Here is a 19456-nt window from a genome sequence, read left to right on the forward strand (position 1 = left end):
TGTTTGAGGGGTATTTTATCAACTTGTGTACTTAGATTTTGTAATGTTTAACTGGGAAAATGACTAAGTGAAAGTCTTACATTTGAAAACAAGTTTATGGTACTTCAATTATGCATTTTAGTTACATTACTTAATTAACCACACTATGTGGCTTAAATATATCTCGAGTCGATATATACGTCTGGATTTCGATAGAAATACTAATATTGAAAAGGGAAAAGGGTTAAAAATGCCCCTAACGTATTACAAATGGTTTAAAAATGCCCTTCTTCCACCTATTGGATCAAATTTGCCCTTAACGTTTTTTTTAGGTTTAAAAATGCGCTCTTTTGACAGAATTATGACATGGCATTAGTGGGTCAAATAATTAAACAATTGGCATTAATTTATTGATCCATATGAATTTTTAACCCACTCACATAAGTCATAACCGACCCGTCCATAGTGAACCAAGCTAGCAAACCCCAAAACAGTCTATCCCGTCAATTCCTATTTTACACCTCCATTTTCAGATTTGTTCCCAATATCTCTGTATGCTAAAAAAGAAGAAGGTTTCTTTGGGTTTTGATCTTAGAATGTGATGATGGTAAGAAGGGAATATATGACTTAATAAGATGTGTTCTTAAGCTTTGAAAATAACTTTGATAAGAGGAAGACTGAAACTTCAATTTTTATACTTGGCATTTTAAGGTTAATTTACTAGAAGTATATTGGTTGTAATTTATAATGAATATAAATGGGTCTCATCAAAGGTCAAATAAGTTCATGAACGATTGAAGAGGAACTTTCACAGTAGTATCAGTATGAGCTGATATGGTATATGAATCTATCCTCTATTTATACCATTGATTTTTTTTCATAAGATTGATTCATTGGTTCGACGTATTTGGCCTTATTACCATTGAATTTTACTTCAATGATTTTGTGAGATATGTTTTAGAGTCCAATAAAAGGATCTATCCAAAGGATTGTAGATTTATACTGAAAATTTCAGTATGAGCAACAGATTTGAAAATAGGCGTAAAATGATAATGAATTGATGGGTTAGATTGTTTTGGGGTTTGCTAGCTTGGTTCATTATGGACGGGTCGGTTATGACCTATGTGGGTGGGTTAAAAATTCATGTGGACCAATAAATTAATGCCACTTGTTTAATTATTTGACCCACTAATGCCATGTCATAATTCTGTCAAAAGAGGGCATTTTTAAACCTAAAAAAAACGTTAAGGGCAATTTTGATCCAATAGATGGAAGGAGGGCATTTTAAAACTATTTTCAATACGTTAAGGGAGTTTTTAACCCTTTTCCCTATTGAAAATAAACTTTGAGAGATTTGCTTTGATCCTTTAAATTTGTCGCAAATTAACAAAAATGGTCTCTTATATTTGAGAAAAGGTTCAAAATAATTACTTCAAATTAATAATTTTGATCCTTCAAATTTATCATAAATTAACAAAAAATATATTCGAAGATACAAAATAGTACTTCTCCGGCCACAAAAATCTCATGGAATATGACATACCAATATAAAAAAAAAACCCCTTTTTTTGTGTCTAATTAAATTAGGTCGCAGAGATCGCATTTTAAGCTTTGTTTGTAATTGGTAAAATCATTTAGCTTTTTGGTTTTTTTTCACACCTACTTAAATCAACAAGATAACAACAATATCATACCCAGGGTAATCCCTTAAGTGGGGTTTGAAGAGGGTAGAATGTATGTAAATCTTACTTCTACCTTTGTGGGATAGAAATATTGTTTTCGATGGATCTCAGCTCAAAAAAAGTGACGATCAAAGCAGCATAATAGTGTAAAAAGGTATCATGCAATTGGACAAAGCAAATGTTTTAATTTCTTATTGCAGACTGGAATATTACATGGTAAAAATCCAATATCATTCTCCCTTCTTTTCTCCTGTTAAGGGAGAAATAAAAATCTCTGAAATAATTGGACTTAACAATGTCTACTAATTTAGTCTTCATTATCATATCTTCTTGCTCTCTAGCCACCGGGCGTAGAACGCCAACGCCTCTTGTGGTTTGTACTCAGGCACGGTGTGTCCAGATCCCTGAAGATTTCGTAAATCAATCAATTAAATCAAAGGGAAAAAAAATATAATATGAAAAATATTTCTTTGATATGAATATACCTTAATAGTCAGAAAACTGAGGTTGTTTGCATAACCTTGTGTGTAACTGCACAAAAGATTTCAGCATTTAAAATGAATTGCAACACATTATAGAAGTTAAAAAAACATGAAGAGGATTTAGAAGGTGAAACGCGAACATACCCTGCAACTTGTTCGTTCACATACCAAGGCCTCCATTTATCCACGATTGGATATCCAAGTGAACTTGTCCATTTTTCTGAACCAGTGTGTGGTACACACATATCGTGATCCCCACTGCAACAAACAAATATGTGTCTTAGTCAATGTCTATTCGTGTTTTACACGAGTAATACAGGAGGATGGAAAAATGAATAGAAAGAAGTTGAGATCACTCAGTAATCTAGTGGTACCTGTATATGAGTGCTCGATATCCATGAGCTGTGAGGTTTTTGTGATACGGAATCATGCTTCCAGCATCGTGACTGAAAGTTATGCTGTCCGTGCATAGCTCCCAGGGACCTATAACCGTTGTCTGTTGGACCATAGGATTGAACCATAAATCACCAACTTTATTTTTTTGTTTTGGTTTTTGCACTTATATCTTAAAGTTAGTACAAGATGAGAAAATTATATCTTACTTGTTCAGCATGAATTGCTTTACGAACATCTTCATTGTTTAGCCACACACTAGAAACACGATCGTCCTGCATATTTCATTTCAGATTATGTGTCTGTTAAAGAGAACAAACAAAAAATGAAGAGCGAGTGACTTACAGTGCAAGGGACGGTTAACTCATTGAGAAGCTCCGGCCAAGTTGGGACAAGTCCGTCTCTTACTGGAGCTTTAAAAGGCCAAGCACGGCCAAACATTCTCTTTCTGATAGGAAGAGGCCTTTCTGTCTCACCTAGTTTACGAAAGCTCATTGGCAATCTTGAGTTATCATTGGTGATTGCACTAGGTTCGGTGTTGTGGTAACATGGTTCTAGAACGTCATACACGTTTAGATCATTAACTTCCTGCAATAGGCGAAAAAGGTGCATTTGGACCAATAAACCAGAACAATGAATTGCTTATTGTTCATGTCGCCACAAAATGAATCAAGTATCACAGAATAACACCTAACCTGATCAATTTCATTAAGCTTGTCTTTACAATTCTGACTCCCTGGTTCATAGAAATTTCCATGGCACGCGACAGTGACTTCCTGAGAATGAAAAGGAATAATCAGGGACCAGTTGCTATTATATTGGAGTGGTAAATGTATAAACATAGCTTATTTAGTAACATCTTTTTTTGTGGATTTTTGAATTCTAAAAAAGTTCAGAAGTCAAATGATTCAAGCACAAGAAGAACCAAATACCTCGAATAATTTATCTGAAATGAGGCCCATACCATGTTGAAATGGAACAAGAGCATTACCGTCTATTTTCTCATCTGTCACGCCATTTCCCACCATGTAACCCTGTGCAATAGAACATAAAGATCAGTTTACAGCCCAGACAACTGGTTAACGCGTGAAAATCTTGAAACGTATATACCTTGAAGTTGATTGCAGGCTTTACTCCAGCATCAATACCTATAAAACATAAGCCGCAGAAGGTTAGTTTGTTTATCCCCTGCCTAGCACCAACCAATACATGTTCATTTAAGATCCAGATTACCTTTTGCTACTTCAGAAGCCAGAGTTGGCACATATATTCCAGCATAAGACTCTCCAGTTATGTAAAATGGATTCATGAGGAACTCCGGGTAGATCTCAAACCACTATCAAAAGCATCATTTAGCAGAACAACAAATGAGTCAGGACATAACTAGCGTAAAACTAGTAAATTTATATAGTTTTACCTTGAGGAGAAACGAATGGGTATCTGATGCAGTCTTTAAATCTCCTGTCTCATAGTCGGATTTATTTTTCGAGTAAGATAATCCAACACCAACAGGAGAGTCCAGATATATTATATTGGAAACCTGGAAGAATCAAATCATAATGAGTGGCTAATGAAATGTAAGTATATGCTAAAAGTACAATTAACACAAATAATAACCTTAGACCAACTGTATGGATTGTTATGCAGAATAGGCAAGCTACCATTTGTCTTTCCCAACTCAAAATTGAAAGGTCCTGCAATGTATAGAACAAAAGAATGAGCTGTTACATGAACTGTTAACATTAATCCGCCCAAATTCAGCCCAACGCGTAAGTAGAATCAGAGTTGTTACCATGCTCATAGACAAAGCCATCAAAGCTTGAACAGCCAGGTCCACCATTAAGCCAAAGAACAACTGGATCCTTGGATGGGTTTTTTTCAGATTCAACAAAGTAGTAATACATATTCTTGCCATGACTTTCATCTATATTAACATACCTGAAAACCCATTTCAAGATATATTAAAAAAAAAGGTACAAAAATCAAGATAAAGTTTATATCTTTTTATCAAAAAAACACAGAAAAATAAAAAATACAAACCCAGCATAATGTTTTGACTGAAATTTGCCAGTGAAGCCAGGGAGTTGAGTTACCAGTGCACTCTGAGGTGCTCCTTCTGTTAACAAAAACAAAAATACCAAGAATGTTAAAACTATATAACACTGTAAAAAATTGATTTTTATTGCCATGTTTGGTGTATCAAGATTCTTAAGAGAAGAATTCTTTGATGGGGTTTTTATAGTTTCAGAAAATGAAGTGAAACATCATTATAATAACTACTCAATCAATTTTTGCTTTTAAGTCAAGATTAATTTACTCTAGTTTTTAATATACAGTTAAAAGTCAAATTATAGAGGAAATTGGTTATTATCTAATACTTATATTGTTTAATGTTCTTTAATATCTGATGAGTTTGTATTTTATCAACTTATGATCTTAGATCTTTGTAATGTTTGACTGATAAAATTACAAAAAAAAAGTCTCTTATATTCAAGAGAGGGGTAAAATAGTCCATTGAATATATAAACTTAACAGTTTTTGTCAAATTTATGATTTGAAGTTTACGAACGTGAGATACAACCGAATCTATTGATCTATGAATTACCGGATTTCAAATTTAAAATTCATACATATTTAGTAGATTTCTTTAACACGTAGAAATTGATATGAACATGCTTTAACAGTCAGAAGATAAATTGGATAAACAGAGAAATTATCATTTCTTATTGGATAAATATATATATTCAAATACATGGTAAAAATCCAATATTCTTCTCCCTTGTTTTCTCTTTTATAAAATTCTCCTGTTAAGAGTACTCACAAGGAAAAAGAAAAAAATCTCTTTTGAATCTCAGAAATAATTGGACTTGATGTCTACTAATTCAGTCTTCATATCATCATATGTTCTTGCCCTCTAGCCAGCGGGAATAGAATGCCAACGCCTCTCGTGGTTTGTACTCAGGCACAGTGTGTCCAGATCCCTGAATATATCGGAAATCAATGATAGAATCAAAGAGAAAAAATAGAAAAATGAATTTTTTTTCTTAATATGAACATACCTTAATAGTTATAAAAATGAGGTTGTTGTCATAACCTTGTATGTAACTGCAGAAAAGATTTAACCATTTAAAATGGATTTTACAGAGTTGCAATACATTAGAGAAGTTAAACATGAACATGATTTAGAAGGTGAAAACACGAACATACCCTGCAACTTGTTCATTCACATACCAAGACCTCCATTTATCCACGATTGGATATCCAAGTGATCTTGTCCATTTTTCTGAACCAGTGAATGGTACACACATATCGTGATCCCCACTGCAACAAACAAAAAGATTAACATAATCGTTCTGGTTATAGCATAAAAAAAGATCTCGGATAATTTGTGTGTGATCAGGTACATGCTCACTATCAACATTTACCTTAGGCAGCCTACTACATGAGATTAGTGGAAGAACATGTTATAGTAATGGTTTAAATTGTTGGAAATCTTACGGAAAATACCTTTTTACATAAAAAGTTAGTTTCATAGGGAAAACATCGAATCAACATTCAAAGTAGTATATAGAAAATCATGTCAAACATTTTAAGACGTCACCAAAATGGAAAGAGTGTCATATAAGATGGGACATAGGAGTAACTGCTACAGATCTACTAGTAGCACATATGTAGTCACTCGTCTTAGTTTCATAGGGAAAACATCGAATCAACATTCAAAGTAGTATATAGAAAATCATGTCAAACATTTTAAGACGTCACCAAAATGGAAAGAGTGTCATATAAGATGGGACATAGGAGTAACTGCTACAGATCTACTAGTAGCGCATATGTAGACACTCGTCTCTTTTTTGAGGACTAGTGTACCATGCTAATCATTGACAAGTCAAAACATTTACACAACGCATTTAAATTGGAGCATGAGAAACCATAGATGAGGTCAGATTTGTATCAGTTGTATCGTTGTTTTCACATCTCCACAGTATGTAATATCAACCTGCTATCTGGTAAGAGATAGTTGCAAAACTTCAACCATTGTTTTTATTTCATGAGTAGTGTGTACTTAACATGGGGGGCTATCGTATTCGAGAAACCAAGTAGTTTTATAATCCCAATAAGTATGTGCTTTAGGCATTTAGACAACAGAATATACATGAAATGCACAGGACAACCAGTTTTCTCTCTGTAGGTGTTTTACATAATATTACATGAGTAATTCAAAAGAAAGAAAAAAAATGCATAGAGAGCAGTTAGAGACTTAGTAATCTATTGAACCTGTATATGAGTGCCCGATATCCCCGAGCTGTGAGGTTTTTGTGATACGGAATCATGCTTCCAGAATCATGACTTAGACCTATTTTGGCTGTGCATAGCTCCCAGGGACCTATCACCGTTGTCTGTTGGATCATAGGATTGAACTATAAATCACCAACTTTATTTTTTTGTTTTGGTTTTTGCAGTAAAGGTAAATCATCATCTTTAAAGCTAGTACAAGACGAGAAAATTGTATCTTACTTGTTCAGCATGAATTGCTTTACGAACATCTTCATTGTTTAGCCACGCAGTAGCAACACGATCATCCTGCATATTTCATTTCAGATTATGTGTCTGTTGAAGATTAAACCGCCATGATGCTAAAAGAGTCAGAGGTAAGGAAATCCACTCCATTAAAGAGGTCATGAAAGGATAAGTGAGGGTTCCAAAATAAGAAAGTCCTTGAGAAGCTTCAAAAGCAAGAAATGAATTCCTCAAAGAGGGAACAAAACAAGTTTGAAAGAAGTTAAAATTTACAACAGTTGGACAATAGAATAAGTGCATAAGAATGCTTAAAAGATAAAAAGGATGCATAGCTAGAGTAATTGACATGTTTTGTTATAAAATTAGTTAAGTTGGGAATTCAATGGAGAGCCATTATTAGAGAACAAACAAAAGGAAACACAAAATCAAGAGTGACTTACAGTACAAGGGACATCTAAACCATTGAGAATTTCCGGCCAAGTTGGGACATGTCCCGCTCTTACTGGAGCTTTAAAAGGCCATGCACGGCCAAACATTCTTTTTCTGACAGGAAGAGGCCTTTCTGTCTCACCTAGTTTACGAAAGCTCATGGGCAATTTTGAGTTACCAGTGGTAATTACACTAGGTTCTTTGCTGTGGTAGCACGGTTCTAGAATGTCATAGATGTTTAGATCATTAACTACCTGCAATAGGCGAAAAGGTAAATTTGGGTCAATAAAGCAGTGCAACGAATTGCTGTCTCGACGAAATGTGTCAAGTATGACAGAATAACACCTTACCTGATCAATTCTATTAAGCTTGTCTGAACAATTACTACCCGCTGGTTCGTAGAAATTTCCATGGCATGCAACAGTAGCTTCCTGAGCATGAAAAAGAATAATCAGAGACCAGTTGCTAATAGACAACGAGGCAATGATTATGTTTTTGCTGATATATTGGAGTGGTAGATGTATACACATAGCTTGACATTTGTTTTGTAACATCTTTTTTGGCGGATTAAAACTGATCACTATCTTCTGGCAATTTCATCTATGTTTGACAAACCTTCTCATATATACCAGAAGCTAGTAAGGCTCCAATGTGTTATGCTACAATAATTTGGAACATGTCCTAATTAAAAGCATTTGAGGCTTCAAACATCATCTTTTGCCAGCTATGACTTCCAGAAATCTAAAACAGTTCAGAAGTCAATGATTCAAGCACTAAAAAATCAAAGAAGAAGAAGTAATTACCTCGTATAAGTCATCTGAAATGAGGCCCATACCATGTTGAAATGGAACAAGAGCATTAGCGTCTATTATCTCATCTGTCACACCATTTCCCACCATGTAACCCTGTGTGCAATAGAACGTTAAGAGTTTACAGCCCAGACAACTAGTTAACACGTGAAAATCTTGAAATAATATATACCTTAAAGTTGATAGCGGGCGTTACTCCAGCATCAATACCTAAAAGACATAAGCAGAAGAAAGTTAGTTTGTTTAGCCCACCACATCAACCAATACATGTTCATTTAAGATCCACATTACCTTTTACTACTTCGTAAGACAAAGTTGGCACATATATTCCTGCATAAGACTCTCCAGATATGTAAAATGGGTTCGTGAGGAACTCCGGGTAGATCTCAAACCACTAGAAAGAGCATCAATTAGTAGAACAACAAATGAGTTAGGACATAGTTAGCATAAAAACTAGTAAATTTAACTATCAACCCAAGTTTATGTAATATTACCTTGAGAAGAAACGAATGGGTATCAAATGCAGTCTTTAAGTCTCCTGTCACGTAGTCAGATTTATTTTTCGAGTAAGATAATCCAACACCAACGGGAGAATCCAGATATATTACACTGGAAACCTGGAAGAATCAAATCATAATGAGTGGCTAATGAAATGTAAGCATATGATAAAAGTAGAATTAACACAAATAATAACCTTGGACCAACTGTATGGATTGTTATGCAGAGAAGGCAGGCTAGTACTTGGCTTTCCCAACTCAAAATTAAAGGGCCCTGCAATGTAAAGAAATACCCTTTCTTACTATAAAAAAACAACAAAAAGATATGTAAAAGAAATCCTTTGTTTATGATGAATAAGAATAGCAACTGCATCTCTATGGACTACATTTCCAACTAACATCTTTTACTTGAGCTGGTTAAAAGAATTTTCAAATCTGTCAAGGAAGAAATCAACATTTTTATGTCAATTGCAGAGACTGTCAAAAACACAGTTTTGGTTGACCTATTATCTATGTAAAATATTAAAAAGTTTTCAACTTTTATACATTGAATGTGTCAAAAAAAGCATTTTCACACTAGCAGATCACTTAAAAGATAACTACAAGTATGAGTTAATAACTATCAAATGACAATAAAAAAGGGCAATTCGGTGCACGAAACATCCCACTTTAGCGGGGTTTGTACTCTAATGCAAGCATTAGTGGTTGCTTCCATAAAAAGCGAGACTACTAACATAAAGAATAAGAGAGGTTATCAACTACAACATGTGAAAATACACTGATAATGTAAAGACTCTTTACCCTAAAGATAAACCAAACGTGCTATTAGTCCCTTGTACAACTATAAAAACAAAAGGAGATCTACATCTACTATAAAAAAAAGTACAACCTAGTACATATAATGTAATTTTCCGACAGAAGGGTTGTTACCATGCTCATAGACAAAGCCATCAAAGCTTGAACAGCCAGGTCCACCATTAAGCCAAAGAACAACTGGATCCTTTGATGGATTTCTTTCAGATTCAACAAAATAGTAATACAAATTCTTTCCATGACTTTCATCTATGTTAACATACCTGAAAACCCATTTTTCAAGAAACATTCAGAAAAGTTCAAAAATCAAGATAAAGTTGAGACCTTTTTATCAAAAAACACAAAAAGAACACAAACCCAGCATAATGTTTTGAGTGAAAAGTGCCATTGAAGCCAGGGATTTGAGTTACCAATGCACTCTGAGGTGCCCCTTCTGTTACCAAAAACAAAAATGTCAAGAAACTAGTAATTAACAGTATATTACAATGTAAAATAAAGTTTTTTCTTGCCATGTTTAATTTGGTATATCAAGATTCTGAATTTTTTGATGGGTTGTTATAGTTTGAGAAAATAATTATACTGTATCTAAAAAGTAGTCCATCAATTTTTTTGCTTTTAAGGCAAGATTGGGAGAAACTGACAGAATATAAGGTTTTCAAAATACAGTAAATTAGTTATTATATGGTTGTTATTTAATAGTACCAAATTGGTATATTATAATTGAATTATCTTACCAAGAAAAAAGATAATGCTATAAATGAACTCACATGCTTATGCTGGTATGACTTTTCTAACGGAAAATACTCTGTTATTTAATCATTGTTTTTGTTGAAACTTTTATGGCATTTGTTATTCTATAGCTTCCTATCTACTCTTAAGTCCTACAGAATTTTAAGTTTATAAGTTTTGAATTTTAGAAAAAACAATTATTAAATAAATTATACATATATATAGTATGGATAGTAAGTTCCTAATCTATAAGAAAAATGGTAATTCCGTTCATATTATTTTATTTATTGGCTCTATAAACATAGTTAAAACTAATAGTAAACACATTTTATATTTAATTATAATTTTTTTTACCATTTTATTTTAATCTTAATATCTTTTTAAAAAATCTCATAATATCTTTAATATCACAAATAAAAAAACTATATTTATATATTTTGTGTCTAATTAAATTGCAATTATTGATGCTATACATTTTCATATAATAAAAACTCCCACCTACTATCCTTTTTTTCCTTTTTAAAGCAAAAAGCTCATTTTGCTGTTAGATTATAAATTTATTCAAAGTCTGATAAGAAGGGTGACTGTACATACCACATCATACTATTTTATTTTATTTTTCATTTTCTTTGTAACAATTCCACTAAACAAAATATTTTAAAGTTCATTGATACTCAGCTTCATATATAGTAGTTATGTCATATATGATGCAGTGTTGTCAAATTGGTTAGATCATTATTTATATGAAGATATTATTATTATAGATATTTGACCTAATCAAGGTAGTATGAATCATCTCAGCTTCGATTATGATGGGTGACTATGGGAAATCAGTTTCAAGCCACTGCTTATGAAAGAATTTCGACTATGCCTGACCATCATAATATTCATAATCGAGATTGATGATGAATAGAGGAGTCCAACCACAATCATTATTGGTTCGCCTTACAATTTTTTCAAAAGTTTTGAAAATATTTTGAATCATTATTTTTGTTCATTTGTAGTACGTAAATAACAGGAATTTCAGAGCAGAAAGAAAAGTTGATTAAAGACTGTTATAACAATAATATCCATTATACAACTATTTTTGTGTAATTCATAACAACCAGAGGACGATGTGACACGCCTATTTTAATTTTGGTACTTAGAATTAATCACAACAACAAATCCTATCTTTATTTGTAGATATTTTTTCTAGCATAATAGGAACAATCTCTTCACGCTGAGCATGCGAAATCATTTAGCTTTTTGGTTTTAGTTCACCCCTACTTATTCAACATGACAACGACAACAACATGATACTCAATTAAATTTCATAAATGATGTTCGAGGAGGAAAAATATAATAAATCTTTCCTCTGTAATTTTTATGGGTAGAAATGTTGTTTTCGATTAACGATGTGTTCAAATAGTTGTTGATGAGCTTAAGTAAGTGTGGGAGATGAATACTGGAGTGAAATACTAATTAATATGAGCATGCATGCCTCAACAGTCACAAGGTACATTGGATAACATACAAATACTTATTTCTTATTGCAGACTGAAATACATGATAAAAATCCAATATTATCTCAGAAATAATTGGACTTAATGTCTACAAATTCATATTATTCTTGCCCTCAAGCCACCGGGCATGTCTTCCAATTCAATCTTCATTATTCATATTATCATATCTTCTTGCCCTCTAGCCAGCGGGTGTAGAACGCCAACGCCTCTTGTGGTTTGTACTCTGGCACGGTGTGTCCAGCTCCCTGAAGATATCGGAAATCAATTTAGATCAAAGAAAGGGAAAAAACAGAAAAATGAAAGTTTTTCTTGATATGAACATGATACCTTAATAGTCATAAAAATGAGGTTGTTGTCATAACCTTGTATGAAACTGCACAAAAGATTAAAGCATTTGAAATGGATTTAGAATTGCAACACATTATAGAAGTAAAACAACATGAAGAGGATTTAGAAGGTGAAAACGCTAATTAACATACCCTGCAACTTGTTCATTCACATACCAAGGCCTCCATTCATCCACGATCGGATATCCAAGAGATCTTGTCCATACTGCTGAACCAGTGAATGGAACACACATATCGTGATCCCCACTGCAAAAAACCAAAAAAATGAACAAAATCGTTCTGGTTATAGCATCAAAAAAGATCTCAGATAATTAGCGTGTGATCAGGTACATGCTCACTAAACATACGAGTAATTAAAAAGGACAAAAAAAAATGCATAGAGAAAAGTTAGAAACTTAGTAATCTATTGAACCTGAATATGATTGCCCGATAGCCCCGAGCTGTGAGATTTTTGTGATACGAATCATGCTTCCAGAATCATGATAAAGATATATTTTGTCTGTGCATAGCTCCCAGGGACCTATCACAGTTGCCTGTTGTTGTACCATAGGATTTTTATCTAACTCTATATATATATTTTTTTTATTAAAGGTAAAGATGAGAAAATTGTATCTTACTGGTTCAGCATGAATAGCTTTACGAACATCTGCATTGTTGAGCCACAGAGTAGCAACACGATCATCCTGCATATTTCATTTCAGTTAAACCGGCATGATGCTAAAAGAATTAGAGTTAAGGAAATTCACTCCATTAAAGAGCTAGGTCACAATAGGATAAAGGGAGGGTTCCAAAATAAGAAAGTCCTAAAAAGCAAAAAATGAATTCCTCAAAGAGAGAACAAAATAAGCAGAACTTAAAATTTACAACAGTTGGACAATAGAATAAGTGCATAAGAATATTTAAAAGATAAACAGGATGCATAGCTAGAGCAATCGACATGTTTTGATATAAAATTAGTTAAGTTGGGAATTCAACGGAGAACGATTAGAGAACAAACAAAAAATGAAGAGTGAGTGACTTACAGTGCAAGGGACTTCTACACTATTGAGAATCTCCGGCCAAGTTGGGACATGTCCGGCTCTTACTGGAGCTTTATAAGGCCATGCACGGCCAAACATTCTTTTTCTGACAGGAAGAGGCCTTTCTGTCTCACCTAGTTTACGAAAGCTCATAGGCAATCTTGAGTTAGCAGTGGTAATTACACTAGGTTCTTTGCTGTGGTAACATGGTTCTAGAATGTCATAAACGTTTAGATCATAAACTACCTGCAATAGGCAAAAAGGTGAATTTGGGTTAATAAAGCATAGCAATGAAATGCTGTTCAAGTATGACAGAATAATTAACACCTTAATTACCTGATCAATTTTATTAAGCACTTCTGAACAATTACTATCCGCTGGTTTGTAGAAATTTCCATGGCATGCAACAATAGCTTCCTGAGAATGAAAAAGAATAATCAGAGACCAGATGCTAATAGACAACGAGGCAATGATTACGTTTTTGCTGATATATATATTGGAGTGGTAGATGTATACACATAGCTTAACATTAACATCTTTTTGGCGGATTAGAATTGATCACTATCTTCTTACAGTTTCATCTATGTTTGACAGATGTATTCCAGAAGCTTTTAAGGCTCCAATATGTGCTATGCTACAATAATTTGGAACATGTCCTAATTAAAAGCATTAGAGACTTCAAAGCATCATCTTTTGCCAGCTATATATGACTTCCAGAAATCAAAAACAGTTTGGGAAGTCAAATGATTCATGCACTAAAAATTCATACAAACAACAAGAAGAAAATACCTCATATAAGTCATCTGAAATGAGGCCCATACCATGTTGAAATGGAACAAGAGCATTAGCGTCTATTATCTCATCTGTCACGCCATTTCCCACCATGTAACCCTGTGTGTAATAGAATGTTAAGAGTTTACAGCCCAGACAACTAGTTAACACGTGAAAATCTTGAAATGTATTATACCTTAAAGTTGATAGCAGGAGTTACTCCAGCATCAATACCTAAAAGACAGAGGTAGCAGAATGTTAGTTTGTTTATCCCCTGCCTAGCACCAACCAATACATGATTACCTTTTACTACTTCAGAAGCCAGAGTTGGCACGTATATTCCAGCATAAGACTCTCCAGATATGTAGAATGGGTTCGTGAGGAACTCCGGGTAGATCTCAAACCACTAGAAAGAGAGAGAGAGAGAGTATCATTTAGTTGAACCATGAACGAGTTAGAAGGACAAAGAAATAAATGAATTTTATTATACGGAACAACTATATAACTTAGAACTCCACCGGTGTAAGCTGCTCACATTGCAGTAGGCTGATTGCTAGCGTAAAACTAGTAAATTTAAGTATTGAATCAAGTTTATGTAGTTACCTTGAGGAGAAATGAGTGGCTATCAGATGCAGTCTTTAAGTCTCGTGTCACATAGTCAGATTTATTGTTCGAGTAAGACAATCCAACGCCAACAGGAGAGTCCAGATATATTATATTGGAAACCTGGAAGAATCAAATAATAATGAGTGGCTAATGAAATGTAAGCATATGATAAAAGTAGAATTAACACAAATAATAACCTTAGACCAACTGTATGGATTGTTATGCAGAGAAGGCAGGCTACCACTTGGCTTTCCAAAATCAAAATTAAAAGGCCCTGCATTGTAAAGAAATACCCTTCCTTATTATAAGTAAAAAACAAGAAATATGATGAATAAGAATAGCAACTGCATCTCTATGGACTACATTTCCACATCCCCATGTTAGCAGGGTTCCGGAAAGGGTCTCACCCCAGCCTAAGGGATGCGATGTAGACAATCTACTCTTTAAGTCTAATACAAACACTAGTGTCTGCTTCCACAAAAAAATGGAACTACTAACATGAAGAATAAGGAAGGTTATCGACTACAATATGTGAAAATACACTTATAATGTAAAGATTAACCAAACGCGCTATTAGTCCCTCACTCTATGTTTGCAACAACAGTAAAAACAGTGGTGGAGACAGAATTTTCACAAAAGGGGATCTTCATCTACTATATGTACGCAAATAGAATTCAACCTCGTACATATAATATAATTTTCCAACAAAGGGGTTGTTACGTTGCGTACCATGCTCATAGACAAAGCCATCAAAGCTTGAACAACCAGGTCCTCCATTAAGCCAAAGAACAACTGGATCATTTGATGGGTCTCTTTCAGATTCAACAAAGTAGTAATACAAATTCTTGCCATGACTTTCATCTATATTAACATACCTGAAAACCCATTTCAAGAAACATTCAGAAAAATACAAAAATCAAGATAAAGTTTACATCTTTTTATCAAAAAACACAAAAAGAATACAAACCCAGCATAATGTTTTGAGTTAAAAGTGCCATTGAAGCCAGGGAGTTGAGTTACCAGTGCACTCTGAGATGCCCCTTCTGTTACCAAAAACAATAATGCCAACAAACTAATTAACAGTATATTATAGTGTAAAACAAAGTTTTTTTTGGCCATGTTTGGTAATATCAAGATTTTGAATTCTTTCATGGGTTTTTATAGCATCATACTAATAACTAGTCCATCAACTTTTGCTTATAAGGCAAGATTAGGAGAAAGTGACAGAAGATAAGGTTTTCAAAATATAGTTAGACTCTGTTTGCAATGCTTGTGAGGCGAAAAACACTTATTTTGAAAAAAAAACATTTTTTAAAATTGTTTTTAATTGAAAGATAATTATTATTATTCAAGACCAAGTATCTCTTCTATATATAAATATTTATTAATATATCTCTTTTTAATTAATTAGCATATCCTCGTGTGTTATTGTACAGCTTCCTGTATATTCTTTGATTCGAAAGGAAAAGCAGAATTAGAATTTTAAGTTTATAAGTTTTGAATTTCAAAAAAGATAATATATTGAATGAAACATGTAGATTTAGTGATTTTTAAAGATAAATATAAAGTAGGAACCAAACCTAATTAACATATAAGCAAAATTGTAATTCCATCCCTATTTTTCTCCATTCAATATTTAGTATTACATCACTCACTTCATTTCATTTACGTGGTACTATTATTTATCGACTTTATTGGCGCATTTCAATATAATAATAAACATGTTTTATATTTGACGATGTTTCAATTATTGGATGTCCCAATTGAACTCAGAATATCATTCCGACTCTTTTCCATAAAAAATTAATTCGATTGGTCGCATGCATCGATATAGATACAAACAAGCAAATAAAAATGATTCAAGTCGTTAGTGCTAAACAGAAAAACAAAACAAAAATGGTTCAAGTCGTTAGTGCTCGAAAAAAAAAAAAAAGGGTCCAAGTCTTACGAAAGTGCTCAAAAAGAAAACAAAGATGGTCCAAATCGTAAGTGCTCAAACCAAAACAAAAATGGCCCCAGTCGTTAGTGCTAAACAGAAAAACAAAATAAAAATGATCCAAGTCGTAAGTGCTCGAAAAAAAAAAAAAAGGGTCCAAGTCTTACGAAAGTGCTCAAAAAGAAAACAAAGATGGTCCAAATCGTAAGTGCTCAAACAAACAAAAAATAAAAATAAAAATAGTTCAAGTCGTAAGTGCTCAAACAGAAAAACATGAATATCTCAAACATATATATATACCTAAATTTAATAATTTTACTGTAAAACATCAATTTATATGTAAAAATCTATAAAAAAAATATATAATAAAATTGAATTTAAATCTAACTTAAAAAAATTATATATTCAATACTAAAATTTTGAAAATTAAATAATATAAAATTTAAATTCTCAATAGAGATGTATGTGAAGTTGATGAATCTTATTAATTAACTTATCACATGTTGAAAATCCAAATTGGTCCTAAAAGATAAAAGAGGGACATGGACAAAAAGGAATGGCACAACAGAAAGTTGCCACAAAATTGGGACATCCAATAATAAAACAAGAATAACAATAAACAACCACTAAGCAAAACACACATATAAAATGTGCGGAATATATCGATCACTTCTTAAATTTTATCTCTAAGAGATGACATCTAAAAAGTATGTGGAGTACATAGATCATTTTTAAAATTTTATCTCCAAATTTACTTAGATTTTTTAACAGGATGTTGGTCGGAAAATTTTTTAAAAACATATTTTATTTAGAATTTTCAAAATTGAAATCAAAGTTATGTTTGATCATATTTTGAGATAAGTGTCAAAAACACAATTAAACTATTATTTTCTTTAGTTTTATACCTAAAGTATTGAGAGGGTGAGTTTCATACCTAAACTATCACTATTAGTTTGGGAAACACACCTCAGTGGTTGTGTGTAATGCACTCTCTTCTATTTGAAAAAATCTTGATACATGACATTGCACATGAATAAAATATTGAATAAACTACCTATCATATATACTAATTTTACCTCTACTTATAAATAATTACATATATTACCATTTTTAATATTTTATACCATATATTACTGAAGATACAATCAATACACAGATCCCTTAAAACTATGATTGATTAATTATGTTTACATTTAAACTCCAAAATTAAAATTAGTGTTTAAATTAAAAATAAATATGTTTCTCTCAGAGAGTATGAGTTAGGGTAAAACTCAAACTCTAACTTTTCATTTTCCACTTCCCTTGAATAATCAAAATTTACTGAGAAGAAACACTCCATTAAAATGGATGTTCTACGGCTTGTCAACATATGTAACACCCCCGAAATTTTTTGAGCTAAGACTTGAACCATCCTTCGTTGTGAGTAGGATTTTACCGAGGAATTAAAATTTCTTAAGTGTTAAGTTCACTAGATGTAGCACCTTGAGTTCGAAAAAGAACTAAATTGGAAATAGCAAAAATCTGAAATTTTGCAAGTTAAGCTAAGTATGAGTTTTGGGTTGACTTCAAACGACCATAACTCCCAGATCAGGATGAGTTAGGTGTTATACCAGATACCGTAGGAAAGATCTTTGAATTATCTTTCCAACGCCACCGAGTTTTCTCAGTTTCGAGGTCGGATGAGTGAGATATGGTCCTTTGAAGTTAGGCTATCCAGTTAAGGAAAGTTAGCCGAAAATAGTAAGGGGTATTTTGGTCTTTTCCTTACCAAATTAGATTTAATTCATTTTTAGTAATATTTTAGGGGTCTAATCTTATTAGGTTCAGTTTTATAATCCTAGTTTACGCCTAGGGTTTTAGTTGGGAGAAAAGAAGAGAAAAGAAGAGAAAAGAGGAGAAAAAAGGAAATGATCAAGCATTCGTCGAGATTCTTGTGTGTTGTTGCGGATTTTCGCCATGGGTTTGACCCCTAAGAGGTATGTAAGCTTCCATAGTGATGGGTTTGTTCAGCCACACGCCAAACATGTTATTTTCAGCTCAAATTTCATTCTTGAAGTTGAAAGATTAGAGTTCTTGTTGATTTCTTGATAGATGTTCTTGAAGTTCTTTCTAAATCTTGTTGTGTTGGATTTTTTATGATTTCTTGAGATCAATGTGAGTGTTTTAAGGGATGTATTGAGTATATTAGAGTGTACCTATGTTAAGTAATCAATTCTAAGTGATTGGGGAAGAAACCGTTCGATTCTAGGCGAAATAGGGTAAGAAAACGAGCAAAGAATTTCGTCGAGTTTTCTAGATTGGGGCCTGGTGCGATGCGCCATCCAGAGCTCCCCAAACCCTCCTCTGAAGTTTAGGGGCTGGCTCCCCGCGCCAGCGTCACCTGCCCCATCCAGTTTGTCGTTGGTTTCCCCGTTTGAGTTCGTTTAAAGTGCACCTTCACTCATTTTTTATTCTAACTACTTCGAAACACCTAGAGATCATTCATAACATGATCATAACCTTGAATTCATAATTCAAATTCAAGGTAGAGCTAAGAGTTAAGTTTTGAGAGTTCTTTCGAACATTTTAAGAAAGTCCCTTTGAGTCCTTTTGTGGAGTTCCACAACTTCTAGTAGCTTGTTTCAAGACTCGAGCAAGTGAGTGTGAGGATGAGGAGAATATACTCATGAGTCTACTTTGTCATCATGAGATCTTTCATATCGTGAACCATAACTCTTGAATTCATAATTCACATTCAAGAGAGAGTTAGAAGTAGACTTCAATAAAGCCTTTGAATTCAATTGTGAATCCTTTGAGATCAACTATCGATTTAAACTAAGTTTGAGGTAGTAAGTAAGAGAATGAGAAAAGTCGTATACATGAGTTCCATGTAGTTATGAGACCTTCGAGTCAAGTCGTTCATGCCCATAAATTCCGCATGAACTCTATAAGTTGAGTATCT

The 19456-nt window shown here is 33.2% G+C and overlaps 3 protein-coding genes across 3 annotated transcripts; all 3 read right to left on the bottom strand.

Annotated features, from left to right (window-relative positions):
* Window positions 1-1877: 1877 nt before the first annotated feature.
* On the bottom strand, window positions 1878-4725 carry LOC102596886 (serine carboxypeptidase-like 20). Its single transcript, XM_006366768.2, has 14 exons — window positions 4577-4725; window positions 4329-4474; window positions 4154-4230; window positions 3954-4076; window positions 3770-3872; window positions 3647-3684; window positions 3469-3570; window positions 3232-3312; window positions 2882-3124; window positions 2746-2811; window positions 2518-2639; window positions 2288-2401; window positions 2147-2192; window positions 1878-2065 (listed from the first exon to the last, which is right to left on the bottom strand). The coding sequence occupies exons 1-14, from the start codon at window positions 4723-4725 to the stop codon at window positions 1982-1984; spliced, it is 1494 nt and encodes a 497-aa protein (XP_006366830.1). The 3' UTR covers window positions 1878-1981.
* Window positions 4726-5237: 512 nt separating this feature from the next.
* LOC102595207 (serine carboxypeptidase-like 20) lies at window positions 5238-10227 on the bottom strand. The gene is made up of 14 exons (XM_006366763.2): window positions 9960-10227; window positions 9720-9865; window positions 8987-9063; window positions 8787-8909; window positions 8584-8686; window positions 8465-8502; window positions 8287-8388; window positions 7834-7914; window positions 7495-7737; window positions 7052-7117; window positions 6812-6933; window positions 5744-5857; window positions 5596-5641; window positions 5238-5517 (listed from the first exon to the last, which is right to left on the bottom strand). Exons 1-14 carry the CDS (start codon window positions 10112-10114, stop codon window positions 5434-5436), a joined length of 1500 nt encoding a protein of 499 aa, XP_006366825.1. The 5' UTR covers window positions 10115-10227; the 3' UTR covers window positions 5238-5433.
* A 1582-nt stretch (window positions 10228-11809) lies between these two features.
* LOC102594869 (serine carboxypeptidase 1-like) lies at window positions 11810-15746 on the bottom strand. Its single transcript, XM_006366762.2, is given in 15 exon segments — window positions 11810-12081; window positions 12164-12209; window positions 12316-12429; window positions 12596-12644; window positions 12647-12716; window positions 12801-12866; window positions 13206-13448; window positions 13539-13619; window positions 13992-14093; window positions 14170-14207; window positions 14277-14379; window positions 14577-14699; window positions 14777-14853; window positions 15309-15454; window positions 15547-15746. Coding segments are annotated over 15 exon segments (1527 nt in total). The 5' UTR covers window positions 15732-15746; the 3' UTR covers window positions 11810-11997.
* Window positions 15747-19456: the final 3710 nt, after the last annotated feature.

This window comes from Solanum tuberosum, unplaced genomic scaffold (assembly GCF_000226075.1).
Source record: "Solanum tuberosum cultivar DM 1-3 516 R44 unplaced genomic scaffold, SolTub_3.0 scf00686, whole genome shotgun sequence".
Classification (NCBI taxonomy): Eukaryota; Viridiplantae; Streptophyta; class Magnoliopsida; order Solanales; family Solanaceae; genus Solanum; species Solanum tuberosum.